A 19,340-nucleotide genomic window follows, 5' to 3' on the forward strand; every position below is an offset into this window, starting at 1 on the left:
GTAGAGATACTACTTTTGACGTATGACTGTACATGTTGAAACCTTATTTAGTACAGTAAATTGGCTGAAAATAAGGTACCCGATAAAGCGATACTAAATTACGGCTGCATAAAAAGTATTATCTAAACTAGTTTACCTTTTCTACTCAACAAGTATTGCTGTAAACAATATATTTGAGATTGCAGTAGCTGATTAAAACCGTGTAATAAATCCTGATATTGCAGTAGCAATTTGATTACATGTAAATTATATGATATGCACGATATAAATTAAACACAGTTACATAGGATAGGCGGTTATTTCATAGAAGATCGCGTTTAGAATTAAGCCTACCCTTCGTATATTCAACAAGACGACGAATATCAACACTAGTTTCTGCCCGCGGCTTAGCCCATGGGTATTTCGATTTATCATCGAAAGCTTTATCGCACGTTGTTCCTCTGAACATAAACACTATTTATTATGAAAAGCTTAGCAAAAAGTTCCTTATTTTCATCCCCTGTTTCTCAATTACTTATGCCTTTTAAGTGACATGATATTTATAGCAAAATTCTATTTAGTTCAGCAGTAAGGTTTCAACTCGCAGACCAAGTTAAGTGCTTTCCAATTATAATATTAGTACGGATATTACTCTATTCTGTTATTAAACACGTAACAGTATAGGTACATCGTCTAATACGGGGAATATCAGGACACAGTTTATTTAACCATATTGTATCAGAATTCATTTATGTTTTTGCTATCGTTTTACCATGTGAAGCGTTTTGTACAGACGACGGCACGTCAACGTAACTTCTGCGGGTTCTTGTGCAGTTGTAATAGGGGCGAGTTTGCAACAAAATGGGTTGCCTGATGTGCTGTCGTGTGTACAAATAAATGCAGTCTCATAAAAAAAATATAAACGTAAGTGATTAATATCATCAGTAACGATAAACTAAACGTTACACGGTCGGTAGCTCGCAAAGTCTACCTCACACATGATAGAAGATATAAAACATTTGTAATGTGTAAGCATTCCTATGATTTTATTATGAATATCAAACAAATATTTCGAGTCATCGTGTTATTGTTATGTTTCAGACTATAGGTAAATATTTGACTACATCTCACCTAATATGGATGCAGTCTAGGGTTTCCACGCTTCCGCTGCACATCAACATTATGTAACCTTACCCAGCTTCGCACTAATTGTTCATGCAAATTCCTATTGAAAATAAAAGTAGACACGAGACTATTCATAAACCCTTCCCCAAAATAGGTACTTGTGTTTCGTTTTATTAATTAATCTCGGTAAATAGAGAACAGAAAAGAAAAAAAAGTCCCGAATATTGAGTCTAACTCTTTGTAGTTCCCCATTTCAAAAACATTCAATAAAGTGTTTTCCATCGAACGCCTAAAGGCACTTAGCAGCGGCGCAGTTTGATCTGAATGCAGTCTGGGGGGAGCACAAAATCTGCCCATAGTGCCCCTTTTATTTGTTTGCGAAGTCTACCCGTTTTCCTGTACCTAACGCAAATATTATTCGTTCGTTAATTGAAAATTGATATCGATGTATAGATTGTAACTTGCGTTTGGCAGTGCACCTGGGCGTATTAATTAGTCTATGAACTATGTACCTATGGCACGGACGCACGTAGTGAAGAAGCGATCGATACATTGTATTGTTGCGCGACGTTCCGAACTATCTTGGCAAACAAACCATTTTTGCTAGAAGATTTCAGTTATCTTTCTATTAAGTTCTTCGCAAGTCGCAACTGTTACAGTAGAAATGACAGCTGAATCTGGGAAAAAGGAATGGAAAACTTCTTTGCATTTGATTTTTATGCAGGAAAATCCGTCGCTACTTATCAAGATATTCTGACTGATGCATGGTGCATGATTATATTAAGTGTTGTAGGTAGTGAGTGAGTGTGAGTGAACAAACAACATGTTTACTATTGTCATACCAACTAATATAATAGCGTAATAACGTAGCACCTGACATCAGACACCAAGTAGTCTAGTTAAGCATACACTGCGCACTTCAAGCTCCTCTTCACATTAAGGCAAGCGTGACACACTTTGAAGTTCTTGACATGACTTGGACCTTAAGAATATAGACTGTAAAAAACTAGATTGAATTACAATCAGTTTATAAGTCCTTGGGTTGGATATTTAAATCAAGTGTCCATTTTGGCGTAAGTGATCTGACTTCAGACTTAGTTGTAAATTCAATGACTTCGAGCCTAGTGTTTTAAAATTGTAATAGTCTTCTCTAACCGTACCCCGGTACACATAAATACTCATAAGAGGACAGGACAGGATGTATTATCATTCCGTTTCGGAACTTGACAGATTAAAATTTGTAATATCTCCTCTCGTGTTTCCTTCGGATGGGTCTAAGGCCGGCAGCCGCGCGGCGAGCGCAGTCCGCGCTTGGGAAACAGCGCGGCACCACGTCCATTCCGCGCTCGCGATTTAAGTCATCGTCGCGTCGTTTCGCGCCAATTGGAAACTTAAATCGAATGTAAAAAAAATAATTAATACCTACTCCAATATAATCAAGTTCTTTCTCAATACGAAGCGATGGTGATTATGTGTGCTGTACTGCTGTGTCCATCTGTCACGCTATTATGAACATAAGATTGTTTACCGGTTTGCGTTATATGTATTACTAATTGAAGAAGCAACAGCAACATCATAGTAACGGACGTTTTACTATTTTACTACGGGGTATAAAAGTATAATGTCATCTACATATTTATCCAATGACTTGATCTCTGTGCTGGAAAATATTACGTCAATGTTTTCATTATATCGGCAGTAAATTGTTATAGTCTTTAAACTGTAACGTAAATATGTAGAAAAATGATAATTTACGTCACGGTCTAACAACGATGTGGTTAATTTTCGCGGACGACAATGGATCTGCGATCGGAGCGCACAGACCCCTGCGATTGTATTATTTATACTGGTAGGTATGATTGAATTTCCGCCGACTGGCTGAGGCACCCCAAATCGGCGGTGCTTTATTTAACGGCGGGGGTTCTCGCTTAATACATCAACTGTATGCTCCGGTCATTATACAGAGGCTCTTTGACGCGCCGTCGGATTTCTAAGAGATTTTCATCATGTCTGCGGCGCAGGAAATCCAAAGGCTGTTGATGCGGTTTTCATTTACGCTTGAGACGCTATTACCGGTTTGTACCGATATAGATGGATCTCAACCTTAAGCATGGTTCAGATTAAGCAAGATATCAGACATGGAAATTAGAATCTAGTTCCACGGGCTGGTAAGACAAGCTACCGTCTAGCTGTTCGTCAACTTCAAGGGAATAAGGAAATCTGTAAGGTTATTTGCATTAAACGCTTTGATGAATTAGTAAGTGCGATAATCTTACAGCATAATTATAGTTGACTACGAGCCTCTGAATGGAAAGTATTTTTAAACCGGTAATTTAAAGTTAACACTGGAATAATGTCCAGTCACGCCAGAATCTAGAGACGGGTTGAATGCATTTTCATTCCCTAAATAGGTATGCCTACATTTAGAAATTGTATGATAAAGCTGACTCTAAGTGCATAGTAAATTAATTGAAAAGCCATAACCACCATTATGAGGTTACCTAGTAACCCCTGGCCGCGTGAATTGCAATTTGCGACGACAATTCATGACTCCAAATTATGAAACTCAGGCGTAATCGATTTTGGATTAAGTATGACGTTGCAATGTTACTAAGAACGTTAATGTTTATAATTTTTACATATTTGCGTCATACATTCCTTATTAATAGTGCATGAATGAAGTTATGAATAATGGTGTATTTTTCTAAATTAATAGATGAGCTATGGCATTACGAAGAAAATTACGACTGTTTGTACAAAGTCGACACTTACACACACTTTCCAATGATAGGTTTGATAAATAAAAAATTAAACATGCAATGAGCAGGCTCTTTCGTACGAGCACTGAGGTCCCGAGATTGGTTATAATGCGGAAATGAACCGTGTCAATCATCATGCTGAACGATATTCACGAAAATAACACCAAAAGTTAATGGCTCAGTAATCATATAAGTTGGAATGTTCACTAAGCATGTATGTCACAATTTAGTATTGGTAATCTAAATTCTGGTTTCGTAAACTTAGCGAAAAAGGTAAAATCCGCATGACTTCACGCTACTTGTCCATCTAAACATGTTGGCGTGCTCTTTGCGCTAGACTAGAATGTCATTAATCTCCTGCGCCGATGAAAACGGCTTTAATGCAGAAAACATACTAATAACTGTATGAAACTTTCACATTGATTAACTTTAGTATCATTGTTGCAATATTCTTACAAATATTATGCATTTAGTCTGCACTATAGCAAGGCAAGTGTAATTAGTCGGGTTTTGTTAACCATTAATATTGGAAGATTTATTTATTCATCGTTAATTTATTAATGTACACTGATATACTAATTGTGTTACGAATTTCCCGTATATTTGAACATAATAATAATATACGACATTCATTAGCAATATGCGCTTCATATGAGCGAGTAAATTAGGTAGGTAATAGAGGTATGTAATCAACTGATTTCGTAGTTCCCGGTTAGATACACACGGTTCTCCATGCGATATATGAAAATTTTACTAATATTTCTTTCAATAGGTTAAATTACAAAATTGTAATTATTTATCCGTCAGATAGATAAATAAGAAAATGATTATGTAGATATTTTACGTCACGCGACATTTCAACTTGGATTAGTACTGTTATTTTTAATTATGAAAAAATATGTCTCCAATATTTCTTTATTATCTGCCTGACGGACTAAAATTTCTATTTCATTATCGAGTCATCATCCCAATTGTGTATAATGTTTTGTTATTGGGTGTTTTGACGACGCATATTTGGCCCGTTGTTTGACCGCTGCCGGCCGCGGTCACGATTGTGACACATTCGACGTAGCAAAAACATATGCCTCATTTTATGTTATGCATTTTTTATTCTAACGGGTAAAATATTCACAAACAATTTTTCCATTAGCTAACAGTGCAGACAAAAATGTTAAATTATACATATTAATTGTACATGCATCGCAAAACGCCGCCACTAATCTTTTCTGCCACCTAATAGTTACAAGGCTTTCTCTACCAGTCCCCTTAAGGCATTAAATAAGCCGATTTAACACTTTCTAGTGCAATAAGGTATAAATAAATAAAATAATCCTTGTCAAGCATTTAATGCATTGATCTTTGATTTGCTGTAATGTGGTTTTTATTGTAATTTTAGGTGAATATTGTGTTTTTAAGCGAAACTCTCGAATGACTCAGCAAAATAACTGCTATAATAATATACTTATTGCTAAGTAATCTATACTCGTAGCAAGAAAACAATTATATTGTGCCCAATACCAATAAGTCGACATTTAGAATGCGAGCAGGTCCCAAGAGATGTGTTTCAGTTATATGAGGACGATTTATACATTATAACGGTAATGACAGTTATAAGTAGGTCCACGTTGATGTCAATAAATTGCTTATTTCTAATTGGAAATGGAAACGACGATAATAGTTATTTTGTGATATAGACTTTTCCAGGAATTCGTTTTCTTCGTCGTTTCAGCATTTAGACCTCTTTCTGAACGGAGGTCACGCCCATCCCCATTGATGTGCGGCGGAAGCCAGCAATTGATCGCATCTCATTATAAATATGGCAATAGTGTCTATTGCCTCTTATTAATTCACGAATTAAAGTTTTTGTAGCCGTAAAGGTTCGGCCAAACCAACGCGATCAACCGGCGTGCAGCGATGGCGATCAATGCATTTAGGTCTGGTCGCCATCGCTGCACGCCGGCTGATCGCGGTGTGATCGCGTTGGTTTGTCCGAACCCTAAGACAGTAAAACTCAAAGCATCAATTAGAAATCAAAATTTGAAATCATACACACGAATTGGTCAATTCGTATATAGGCCAGTAGAATTAAACACAAAAATTGATTAAATCGGAAATAATTCCTACAAAAGATTTTTTTGCTTTAATGGCTTCATTGGTTGCCCATTAAGACTCTCCTAAGTTTTCGACTTCGACGGAGTTGTGCTTAAGTGGTGGGGGCCCCCGAAAGCGGCGTTTTTTCGGTTTTCCGGTTATACCGCGTAAAGGACTTACCCTATCGAAAAGTGGTCTTCATGACGGTTAAAGGGCACTTAATCCTGCATTGAATAAGACCAAATTCATATGTTTTGGACAAACCGTTCTCGCGCTAAAGTTCGGCAAAGTAGAAAATATACGTATAATTAATGACCCTCTCCACGTCCAATGGCTTGTTACCCACATGCTTCCAAGCCTTGTAAAGGGTCGCCTTAATCAGTGTAACCCTAACAAGGCTCACGAGTTTGATTCGCTTATCCTTGTTCGTCCCAGCCGTTCCTTAACTGCGGTTGCTGCACCTCTTCCTGACACTCTCCTGAACGACTCTGTGTTACCTAATGTGGCTGCCTCTCTTCCTTGTACCCTCCTGTACGATTGCATTGCTTAGCTATATGCCTGGTCCAAGGTTCGACGCCACAAAATCAACTTTGTACGCGTGAAAATAGTTTAAATACTATTTTCCGTGCTTGCAACATTTTTCTTTACTGCTTCGCCTCTATTAGTCGTAGAGTGATTGTATATATCCTATAGCCTTCCTCAATGTATGAGCTATTCAACACAAAAATAATGATTTCAATCAAACTAGTAATTCTTAAGATTAGCGCGTTCAAACAAACAAACAAAAAACTCTTCAGCGTTTTAATATGAACTTGTTGTTGTTGATTTTTGGCGTCGAACCTTAGATCAGGCATACGGCTAGGCAACGTAGTCATGCAGGAGGATACAAGGAAGAGGGGCAGCCACAGTAGGTAACACAGAGTCGTTCAGGTGAGTGCCAGGAAGAGGTGCAGCAACCGCAGTTAAGGAACGGCTGGGACGAACAAGGATAGGCGCATCAAGCTCGTAAGCCTTGATAGAGTTACACTGGTTGAGGTGGCCCTTCTCAAGACTTGGAAGCCTGTGGGTAACAAACCATTGGACGTGGAGAGGGTCATTAATTATACGTATATTTTCTACTTTGCCGAACATTAGCTCGAGAACGGTTTGTCCAAAACATATGAATTTGGTCTTATTCAATGCAGGATTAAGTGCCCTTCAACCGTCATGAAGACCACTTTTAGATAGGGTAAGTCCTTTACGCGGTATAACCGGAAAACCGAAAAAATGCCGCTTTCGGGGGCCCCCACCACTTAAGCACAACTCCGTCGAAGTCGAAAACTTAGGAGAGTCTTAATGGGCAACCAATGAAGCCATTAAAAGAATAAAATCTTTTGTAGGAATTATTTCCGATTTAAAAGCTAATTCTACTGGACTAATAAGACTGTAATTTCAAATTGGTATTAGAATCACAATGATTCAATAACACTATTTTTTTCTCGGGGTTCAATATTTGAAAATAAAGTTCAAAGAAAGGCAAAATATATGATTATGATATATTTTTTAATAAAGGACAATGGGCAAAATGGTACCCGGCTCCAATAGATATGTGTCTAGTATCGTTTGAAAGGTCTTACCAAGATGAACAACTTTTACTATGACCATCAGCCTCAGATCTGGTTGTGTACGAAGATATACATACTTTTATGCAGAATGGTACCCGGCTCCAATAGTTATGTTTGTAGTGTCATTTGAAAGGTCTTACCAAGACGAACAATTTATTTATTTATTTATTTATTTATATTAGGAAGACCAGGGTTTACATAATTGATTATTTTACAGTTAATAACACTTGATAACCACTTATAGGTCCCCACAACATTTACTATGGCCACCAGCCTCAGATCTGGTTGCGTTAGAAGATAAAGATACTTTTTGTGCAACCTAAGTATCATACAGACTACAGTATGGAAGGCAGACGCGCTCGGGGCAGGGCACCGACGAGATGGTCGGACGCGGTGAGGAAGACGGTGGGCGGGAGTTTGCATCGTGCGGTCCACACAGCTTATGACCGCAGTCTGTAGAGGAACACTATCTGTGGTCGCAATCCTCATCAGTGAGGGACCGAGGAAGAAGAAGAAGAAGTATCATACGTGTCCATCGTATGGTACTTAGGTTATGCGAGGCAGGAAGGGTTTACTGCTGCAGCATCCTTCCTTAACTCTAAAATTATTGATGGGGATAATTGTGAAAAAAATATTTTTATTTAAAGAAGTACTACCCCCTTAATAATAAAAAGTTACACCTAGGAAGAACCTTGGATTAAAATGACATTTCCATACCAAATGACAATTTAAGCTAGAGTTTAACTAGGGCGTAACTTTTATTAATAAAGGGGTTAAAGTTTTATTACTTCTTAAGGGTTTTATTATGAGTTGCTAAAGCGAAAAAACCCACAAGACCCAATAAGTCCACCTACAAGATGGACCGACGACCTCATAAAGGTAGCGGGAAGGCGCTGGATGCAGGCCGCCACCAACCGGCCATTGTGAAAATCATTGGGGGAGGCCTATGTTCAACTGGACGTCCTATGGCTAAAATGATCATGATGATTATGATGAAAGCGAATAAAGGGCTAATAGCTTGGGTAGTTCATCGTAGGTATAATCCTTTCCTTTTCAATGCTTCTTTTAGTTATATTAATAGATTGTAGTCATAATACATACTCGTATACATGGATGATTGTGTTATACTTTCATTATAATACTTAGTGGAATTACTGCTTTCAAAACGTGAATTAGAACTGGCCCCATAGCAGACATTTTCCTACATCTAAAGGCCTTTTAAAATATATATTGGTTATGGCTATTGGAGCGGGTACCACTTTCCATACATTTGTGCCCATCATCCTTTATTTATTGAAAGAAAGAAAGAAAACATGTTTATTCAGTATCACACATACACAGTTTACAACAAACTTGATTGCTTTAACAATGACGTTTCGCAATCTTTAAATCATTCATCAAATTTTTAATGAAAATGACATGTTTTTTTTTAGAAATATTATGAACGTTCGCCTTCCGTCGTAAAATATCGCGATTGTCAATTTGATAAAATATTATCATGAAAATTAATTAACTGTGACCAATTATTATTTATTTATTTATTTCAATTGGTTAACTTAATCGCAATTTCTTCATTACCCACTAAATTTTGTCTCGTGAAAAGTGAAGTTTTTTTTTGTTTTTACTGAGAGATAACATTGCCATGTTATTCTTCCTATAGCGCGTGGAATATTGAACAGATGTGACTGTTTGCAATTGTCTCCACAATGTCCCCTTTATTAGATGGCTGTTGGCTGGTCTCGGCCAATATTTGTGCAGCGAGCAACCACTCCGACGCTACTTTGACATTCTTCCCTCAACTCGGCTGCGCTCCTCATTTGTACATTGTTCCGATTAAACTGTTTCAGTATTTTATTCCTCGATAGCCTTTTGTCGCGCATGAAATCAATTATTAACAGTATTCGCCAGTTACGAGAAGCAAGGCGAATTCTCTGCTTCATTGCATAATATTTTAACGATTGTTGTGTAATTGTTACTGAGTTGATAGTAAAGTTTACACTTGAATGGCGGCTGCGATGCTCAGCCGTGTTGTACACGGTCAAATGTATTGGTCCACAGGCCACCTATGCGCTCAGTGATCATTTGGAGCAGTTAGTGTCGGGAAGCCGCCAACAATAGCTGATGGGTCTCCGAGAGTGAATCAAATTGTCTCACAATCGCCGTTTCCGGTGTTATGGATAAGGACGCGATCCCGGTGCGGCGGGAGTTCGGGCCCACGCTTCCGTGTATATGCAACACGATTGTCCCCGCTGAATACCCTCTCGACAAATAGTTCCCATTGTTGCGCTGAGCTTGCTACCTAGCTAATGTCATACCTATCCATATGGGAAAGAAATCTTCAATAATTTCTATTCATGCGGCTCTCGGCAAACATACCTATCTGTTGTTTTCATTGCTACATCTCTCTAGCAGTTTAGTTTGTAGCGAAGCTGGCTCCCACGGTACTATTGTTTCGTGCCGTGCGTATGTTGCGTTCTTCTGCACATTTTATTACTTGCATCATATTAATTAGTCATATATCGGTTCATGGTAGAATCATTTGTTGAAATGTTTTATGAGTTTCTTAATATTATGCCAAATGTCAACTTCCCTAAAATGAATCAATAAATCAATTGCCATATCAATTAAAAAGGTGAAAATAAACCTAAATAAATAAACAATATGAGCATGCTACTTCGAAAGTGAATAATCTCATAGTCTTTTGATGATAAATGAAGTAGAAAATAATGCCAAGTTGTCAATATAATTAGTATAATAAATAAAATTATATGTGAATCAAGCGACAGAAAAAACTAAATAAATAGGTAGGTAATTTATCAAATAGATTATTAAATTTATAAGTCACGCTATTATAACACTCTTGTTTGCTGTGGCGTTAAAAGCTAAGAAGTAAAAGAATAAATATTAACAAAAATCATTTTCGTATTCACATGTTTTTATATGCAAGCATGATTGGGGATGAATGATGTTTTCCCCGTAAGATTACGAAGTTTTATTTGTGTGTAAGTAAGAGTCCCCTTCATGTCGGGATGCCCTCCCTCGCAATTGACCTTAGAGTCCTGTGTGCGCTCCTGCAACTTTTAATAACGGGAGTAACGCGACTATGTATTGTATCCTCCCAGACTCGGCCGACGTTATTAAATTCTTCTTGCCGATATCTTTCGTAGGAACTCCATGTTACGCACTGAAAATTCTCCGAAGAATTCATTTGTACCTACACATTTTTGGTTCAGAGCGGTTTGAGTAACGGGGTTTTTCTTTGAATCCGTTGTACTAGCTGGTGAATTTTTCATTTAAGGGCTTTACCTTTTATTGAACTGCGAATAAAATTCTTACATCTACACTATCTCCACTAATACTATAAAGAGGAAATATTTGATTGTTTGTTTGTATTGAATAGGCTCCATTACAATCCCACATTATTTCTTATGAGCATAAGCGGTACGAAGTTCGCCGGGTCGGCAAGTAAATAAATAAAGCAACAGATAGTCATTTCAATTGTGATTCCTGTCAAGTTTGCCTTGTTACGTAGTTGAATAACCAACATCGATAGAAGAAAGTTTTGTGGTATGTTCTCTGCATGTAAATTATTGCAAATAGTATCACATAATTTGCACTGTTAACACGTTAAGCGGCAATCTGTCATCGCCTGCATCGCCTGTGCCATGCTGTATTGTTAGTGACGTCTGCGTGTTTCTTTTCCCACCAGTTCCTATTTCCCAGTGACACGAGTATCGACAGTGCAACCACATGCAGTCTTTAATTAGAGATGCGGAACTATTGTCTCGCACGTAATTATTGTATTCATCGGTTATTAGACTATAGAGAAAGTTTACGATAGCGCCTATTGTCAGCCTTCAGTATATTAAGAATCTCTCAAGAAATCACAAAGCACTCAGTAGACACACACAAAATAATGTTTTAAAATTTAATGTCGTTGTAATGTTTTCATACAGTATCAGAAATCAGTCACTAGTCACTAGACGTTACACTACTTTCGTTTCATGTAAAGTTATTGCATAGATATCTTTAAAAACTATTTTTACAGCATGAATTGCTTTGATTGAAATCGTTTGATTATGACTAATGATAAAGTCAGTAATTGCAATCAAGTAGTGGAAAACAAAGGAAATTCGTGCAGCGCACAGCTAATAAAATAGAGACAAATGTTGATGCGTAGCAAATTAACGCCAATAGTTTCAATTTCTGTTTGTATGAATTGTTGGCATGTCTATAGCATGCCGCGGACTGGCACTGCATACATTCATAATAAGGCACGGGCATGGCGCGGGTGCGAGTCACGCAACTTGTGTCGTCCCGTGAAAGTGCTCGCGCATCTGCGTCCGCGCACGCCTCTCTAATACTTTACTGCCTCTACATTGTGCTAACTTACAAGCTGCATAACTTGAGCCTTGTAGTATGATAGCCTTTTATCAAACCATCACCCAAATATTGTTAACGTAATCCAAATTGTGCTTTGTGTTGTACGGACGCTGCTCGCGCGTTGATGGTAGGAACTAACGAGAGAACATTTTATGCTCCACTATTTACGACTGTTGTGTATTCATACGTGGTTGTGATAGCAACTGATACGGGTAAATTGTAGAATATGAAAACGAGTAAATATACAAAGACGAATGTTTTGTTTCTATTCACTAACAAGAGGATGTTATAGCGTATCACGTGGGCCACGTGGCATCACCTTTAAGGCGCTCCGGGGACCTAGCGTGCTTTATTTAGGCGCAATTTGGCTCGTCACTTTGTCTTAACTGATTCGTATCTGATGTCCTTGGTCTGTGCTGACGTAACTGACAATGCAGCAGAATGCAAGTGCGGTATGTGTTTATCAAAAAAGTACGCGGACAAGTCGGCCGAGACAATGGTCACCGTTCGGCGCATACGCAATTCTTAATGATAATATTTTTCGTTCGGCGTGCACCGCGATGGTGTCGGCCTTACTCATCTGCTGTTGCTTTATGAGTCTCGTTACTGTTTCGGTTCTATCACGTTCTATGTTGACAAAATTACAATCTATGATAAGTACCGATAAAGTTCCAACGATAGACGTTTTCGTGTGGTTGATACACTCAAACTCTATACCTATCGACACGCGCTGTCAACAATAAGTTGAGTTCTTCTAGTTTATTGTTATTGGCAAGTTCCGGGAAACAGAATTATTAAAATAATAAATAAACTTGTTATTTATTTTAAGAAATTACAGTTCCACTCGACGGAGTGTAAATTAAAATTCAGGTGCGCTAAGACGGCGCTAACGTAGAGAGAATTATCACATAGACATCTTGAAATTGCATTTTCTCTAGTAGTCTTATTGAAGAATTGTTTAAAATCTGTAATTATACTGTGGAAAAAGGAGCAAGTAGACTTGGTGCTACCATAATAAGTGCTCATTGGGGAAAATTATTATTTGTAAGTAGTAGTGGGTGAGTGGCGAGCAGGAAGGCGCCTGCTGTATAACTTTTAATCCCGGCTCCGCGCCTATAAAACCGGATATAAAATGTCCGCCGATGGATGCGTTTTAACTGCCCATAAAACTACCACTGAGCCCTAATTGTTGGACAGCTAGGCCCCTTCTTGAGGGCTACTGTTAGCGTCATGAGCAGAATTTTTATGTGTTCGATGCTCATAAAATTCATCGCACAGTTAAAATGCACTTAACTGTCGGGTGCCCATTTTTTACAGCTGTATCGAACGGTTACAGCTACAGCAAAGCGATACGCAGCGTAGATAGTAATGAGCTTTTAGTTTACGCATCCCTCTGGACTTATTAAGTGGTTAATATATTAGCTTTACCACTGGTTTAAAGACAGATTGTTAATAAATTTCTAATAACATATCGATATAATATAAGAGAAATCTATTGACAATCTATCTTTAATTGTAACCGCCAAACGATCGTTTCGTTCGTTTTGTAATTAATAACGAAAAAAAAAGAACTAAATCAAGTTGAATCAAAAAATGTCGTAACCGAACAGTAGTGAGCCGGATGAAGCTCCAACGGCTGCTCCTACGTGCGGCTGCGGAAGGGATGCGCTGATTGTCAAACCACATAAGTGAAGCAATCAAGGTCTTCCTAACAATTTGCGATTGGTCCGTCTTTATTGCACTCGATTGCAAAACAACCGTAGTATTCATATTTCGTTCGCTGGGGGGACTTGCTCTAATGAAAACTAAATTGACAATGCATAATGGGCTTGTGTATTGAGAAATTACGTTATTAAGCCAAGAAAGCAATTAATATACAAGTAGCTTTTTATAAATTAAATTGACGAGGCTCATCTCTTGTGACTATGTAATTTTGTTGGGGAACGTATGTTTGCTTTCCAACAAATGCTTACATTAATTATGCTTTGTTATGTTCTAGTGACTAGAACATAACAAAGCATAATTCAGAATCTAGTCAAATATCTTGTGATAATGTAATTTTCTAATGGTCGATAAAAGTGGCGTCGCGGGCGTCGGATATCTCTCGGTTCCGATTGGCCGCCGACGCGCGAGGAATGCGCCGCGCTCCGACGCCACTAGAAACTGCCTCTGCCCGGAATGCTTGCATCTCATACGTGATTTTCAGCGTTTCATATTTTATTTATTGCCGATGGCGATCTAAACGCCCATCTGAGCGGAATCTCCGTATGCGCCGCGGCACGAACTGGACTTGCATGCTGCATGGCAAATGAAGCTTGCTTGCTACATGCGGGTCAAAAGGTTGTGAGACTACTTTTACTGTTTACGTGCTTGAGAGAGAACCTATATAGGATAGCACTAGCCTAGCTGGTTGTAACTTTAATGAGCCTTGCAATTATCTTCAAAATTTTTTGCTGAACGTGTTTCTTAAATTAATCGGCCTTTTCAGATATTTATTAGAACTCATTTTGTGGCGCTCGTGTTTACCACATCTATCCACGTGTTTTTTTAGATGAAGTCGTCAAATGTGATAAAACCAGACAGTCGTTGTTTTGGTTGAACATGTTTAATTGACTTATCAATTTAGACTCGAGTGTGTAGATTGGTGAATTCTGTCATTGCCAACGTTATGGCTGCGTGATTTGAGCTGGCTGACAGAGTGCATTTTAAAACTAAAGAGCATGATTTGTCAGACTTAGACTTTATTAAAATTATAATTAGCTCCAATAATTCAATAGTTGGTTTTTATCAGTCGGTTTTCCCAGCTACATTTTGAAAAGGAAACTTCAACGATATTTTTATGATAGCTTTGATTTGATCATCATGACTGGGTCATCATCAGCTCGTACAACTCGTTTCCGATATCTTGGTTTGTACATCTTGGCCAGCGATAAATATAACCTAGCGCTAATACGCGGCAATTTGTCGTAGCCTCGACCGGTCACAGCGACGGGATGTTGCGCCCGCGCACCTTGTCCGCGCCGGCTTTCGAAATTATATGTATTTTTGCAGTTTCTAGCTCCTAGCTAAGAATATGATCTGGTCTGTGGCACACTACACTGTTTACACTACTAAGTACTAAGTAAAAAACAAGTCATAACCTTACTTTATTATCAGAGGTTTTCCTCACGCCCACACGTACACACGACAGGACATCAGGTTACCCATTTTTGTTGCAATCTCGCCCCTATTACAACTGTACAAGAACCCACAGTGGTTACGTTGACGTGCTGTTGTCTGTACATAGGTAGAGTTCAGAAAAACGTTGATTTTTATTGCTTAATCACAAACAATTGTTTTTAAAACATTTTGCTGTTCAGTGAACGGAATTTCCGACTGATTGAAAATATTTCACACAACACCAGTTATGAGAACAAACGTTACAAGAGTGAAAAGATATTGTTATATCATTAAATCGAAAACTTATGAGAAAATATGTTTTTGTCACAAATGCTGTTTATTGCATTTACTCGTAGCTTGAATAGACAACAGGAATTGTTCAGTCCAATTGAATTGAGGGCTGTGTTTATAAACAAGGTGATCATAATGAGTTTTATTAGTTATCATCTTATAAACAAGCGAGGGAGTTGATGCAATTACCGCACGAGATAGATGGATAAGTACAACACACGTGGAAGGAGTTGAATTAGCTTATTTACTATCCAACCGTAACATAACAGTAGGCGCCGGCGCTGCAGTAGGTCGGCCGCGCTATAATCACCATCCCGACGTGTTTGCTCTCTTAAATGCCTTAAAATACTCAAAATGTACCCGTTATTTTAACTAGCAGCTGTTAGAATCAGTATTAGTGCAGTGACACGAAACGATTAACGACTGTTGGACAGTTACAAGTGTGACGGCCAGTGAAATGAGCATTTTTCCGCAAAATGCTCAAATATCACCGGCGTTCCCATAGGCACAAGTCGCCTGTGCAGTGTTTGCGATGGAGGTTTGTAGTACTTTCTTCAACTCTCTTCGTTTAACTTTGGCATACTACTTACTTCTGTCTTTTCCTAAGTTCCAGGGACCAAATTAAGCCTAGTATCTTCGATTAAAATTGTAAATTACTTTTCAAGTCAAGTGTCTGGAGTTCATTTATAATTTATCTTAAATGAGAAGCAGTATTGACTGACTCTACGGCGCCTGTCTAAATCATTACTATCAGAGGTTTAGTTGTACCATGTTTATCCTTTTAGATATTCTATACAACAACAGATAAGAGCACACGAGTCGATCTGTTTACTTAGCACCCAAATGGGTTTTGAGTTTAGGCAACAATATTGATATTAATCAGAAGTAACTCTCTCCTATACTTCACCCAGCGTCCACTCGCTCCATTTCAGTCCAACATCAACGCAAGTCTTGTAATGTCAGCTTGGTATTAAACGTACTTTTTCTGCTTCTGTTTGCAGATCGTCGGGCGACTCAGATGCGGCGAGCACAGCCGCCGTGGAGACGACGTTGGAACGGCTGCGTGGCACCCGCGGCGCGCTCGAGGAGCTGTGGTCCGACCGCGAGCGCAGGCTTGAGCTCACGCTCCAGCTGAGGCACTTTGAACGCGACGCACTCGAGGTACATACAACATCATTTGTTCGTTCAAGTCTCCACTGCAGAACGAGCCTCTATTACCCAAGGCAAAACAGAGGGATTGGCTTTAGGCCTACACTCCCCACGCCGGTACTCGCGGCGCCTTCGAGGAGGTCTGGTCCGACCGCGAGCGCAGGTTTGAGTTCACCCGCCATCTGAGGCACTTTGTACGCGACGCAACCGAGGTAACACCGCCACTTCATCGTCAAGTCATTCAGGTCTCCACTGTAGAGCGACCCTATTTAAAATGCCAGATCCTAAAGGGACGACTAGGCCTCCACTCCCGACCCTGGCCACATGGGTTGGAGCGGCGTGATGTTCCCATATTTCCCTCCTTATCGCTGTGGAAAATGACGTTTAGTCGCCTCTTACGACATTCAAGGAATGAGGTGTAGTTCCATTCTAGTTTACTGTTACCACAGCGCTGTTTTTCGAATTCCATTTTCATCTTTCCTTTGTGATTAGCCACACTTGCATTGGTTGCGATTCATTAGCATTTAAGTCCTAGATCCTGGTTTCACAGGATCTGTATTACTGATAGGTGGGAAAAATCCTGTACGCGGTACTAAAATTACAACTTACAGTAAATTTAACATCCCGGACGTTACTTAAATGGGTTATTAAGTACCGTCGTTGTACTTGTTGTTGCACAAGTCATTCTAACGCTTTAAAGTAAAACTGAATTGTAAATTGACTAGAACTTTTATTTATAGTCTAATAAATCCTTTTAGCGGATTCTTTGACAGCTATAGTACTTCCGGAATAAACCGTAGCTGCTTGTGTATAGTGTAGTCTGAAATAATTTTGTAATTCGCGCAGTTGTTCCAATTACCTCGACGGTAATATTTTACTTGGTGGGTAATATTGCTAGCTGCATAGAGTTATGCTTATGAAACAAAAAAGTTGTTGTGCTAACAAAGAAAGCTGGGTTAATTTCAGTTGCAGCCGCCGTCTTTCGTTTCATGGAAGCAAACATTACAAGTACCCTTTGTAAATACCGCTCCCTGAGTTCTACGCAAATAAAAAACTGAATATATAAACAGAGGAAAAGTTAGCCCGTGTGTGCCGATTCTGTTTTTCTCTATCATTATGCAGTGTTCAGAATTACTATGTATTTATGGGACGTGACGGTGGCAACCAAGCATTGCCAATAACCGATAGTCAATACTATAATACCAGTTCATATATGTTAGTTTGTGACAATAGAACGATACGGTAAAATGCACACAAAGGAAATAAAAAAATGGAATGGTTAATGGAAATAAACTCTTTTCGTTTTCGAATTATCGCATGCTGTTGTGTAATGATTATGTACTATACCATTTTCTTGATTATGCAATGTAGGCAAGACAATGAATTTAAAGGACATAATACGAGCATACTTCATATTAATGTATGCAATAGTAAAAAGTTTTAATTTCAAAATCGACTGCACCCAATTAGGGATGGATTAATAAATAGTAAATTAGATTTTAAACGTAGCCGTAGATTGTTCAGCATTTGAAAAGCGTTTCTATTCGTCAGGTGTCCTCGCGCCTTGAGTTGTGGGGCGACGAGCTGCAGCGCACGGAGCCGCCGCGCGACCCGCAGCAGGCCGAGCAGGCGCTCGCCGCGCACAACGAGAGCGTGGCCAGGATGCAGCACGCCACCTACCAGGTAACATCACTGGAGTTGGGTGGTGGTTGAGGGTCATAAGGGTGGCTTTAGCGTGCCTCGAGCGGCAGCGCACGGAGCCGCCGCGCGACCCGCAGCAGGCCGAGCAGGCGCTCGCCGCGCACAACGAGAGCGTGGCCAGGATGCAGCACGCCACCTACCAGGTAACATCACTGGAGTTGGGTGACGCTTGAGGGTCATAAGGGTGGCTTTAGTGTGCCTCGAGCGGCAGCGCACGGAGCCGCCGCGCGACCCGCAGCAGGCCGAGCAGGCGCTCGCCGCGCACAACGAGAGCGTGGCCAGGATGCAGCACGCCACCTACCAGGTAACATCACTGGAGTTGGGTGACGCTTGAGGGTCATAAGGGTGGCTTTAGTGTGCCTCGAGCGGCAGCGCACGGAGCCGCCGCGCGACCCGCAGCAGGCCGAGCAGGCGCTCGCCGCGCACAACGAGAGCGTGGCCAGGATGCAGCACGCCACCTACCAGGTAACATCACTGGAGTTGGGTGACGCTTGAGGGTCATGGGAGTGGCTTTAGTGTGCCTCGAGCGGCAGCGCACGGAGCCGCCGCGCGACCCGCAGCAGGCCGAGCAGGCGCTCGCCGCGCACAACGAGAGCGTGGCCAGGATGCAGCACGCCACCTACCAGGTAACATCACTGGAGTTGGGTGACGCTTGAGGGTCATGGGAGTGGCTTTAGTGTGCCTCGAGCGGCAGCGCACGGAGCCGCCGCGCGACCCGCAGCAGGCCGAGCAGGCGCTCGCCGCGCACAACGAGAGCGTGGCCAGGATGCAGCACGCCACCTACCAGGTAACATCACTGGAGTTGGGTGACGCTTGAGGGTCATGGGAGTGGCTTTAGTGTGCCTCGAGCGGCAGCGCACGGAGCCGCCGCGCGACCCGCAGCAGGCCGAGCAGGCGCTCGCCGCGCACAACGAGAGCGTGGCCAGGATGCAGCACGCCACCTACCAGGTAACATCACTGGAGTTGGGTGACGCTTGAGGGTCATGGGAGTGGCTTTAGTGTGCCTCGAGCGGCAGCGCACGGAGCCGCCGCGCGACCCGCAGCAGGCCGAGCAGGCGCTCGCCGCGCACAACGAGAGCGTGGCCAGGATGCAGCACGC

At 40.5% G+C, this 19,340-nt stretch overlaps 1 protein-coding gene across 1 annotated transcript; it reads left to right on the forward strand.

The window, feature by feature from the left end:
* The first annotated feature begins 2,425 nt into the window (after positions 1-2,425).
* LOC135087035 (uncharacterized) lies at positions 2,426-18,736 on the forward strand. Its single transcript, XM_063981887.1, has 7 exons — positions 2,426-2,568; positions 15,768-15,929; positions 16,393-16,552; positions 18,092-18,223; positions 18,292-18,384; positions 18,453-18,545; positions 18,614-18,736. Exons 2-7 carry the CDS (start codon positions 15,868-15,870, stop codon positions 18,734-18,736), a joined length of 663 nt encoding a protein of 220 aa, XP_063837957.1. The 5' UTR covers positions 2,426-2,568; positions 15,768-15,867.
* The last annotated feature ends 604 nt before the right edge of the window (positions 18,737-19,340 follow it).

This window comes from Ostrinia nubilalis, chromosome Z, assembly GCF_963855985.1.
Source record: "Ostrinia nubilalis chromosome Z, ilOstNubi1.1, whole genome shotgun sequence".
Classification (NCBI taxonomy): domain Eukaryota; kingdom Metazoa; phylum Arthropoda; class Insecta; order Lepidoptera; family Crambidae; genus Ostrinia; species Ostrinia nubilalis.

Bases quoted from the DNA above. Each gene is read 5' to 3' on its own strand.
- LOC135087035 (XM_063981887.1), top strand. From the start codon at position 15,868: ATGCTCAAATATCACCGGCGTTCCCATAGGCACAAGTCGCCTGTGCAG. The intron at 15,930-16,392 runs GTTTGTAGTACT...TTCTGTTTGCAG, and splicing joins GTGCAGTGTTTGCGATGGAG to ATCGTCGGGCGACTCAGATG. The intron at 18,385-18,452 runs GTAACATCACTG...CTCGAGCGGCAG, and splicing joins TGCAGCACGCCACCTACCAG to CGCACGGAGCCGCCGCGCGA.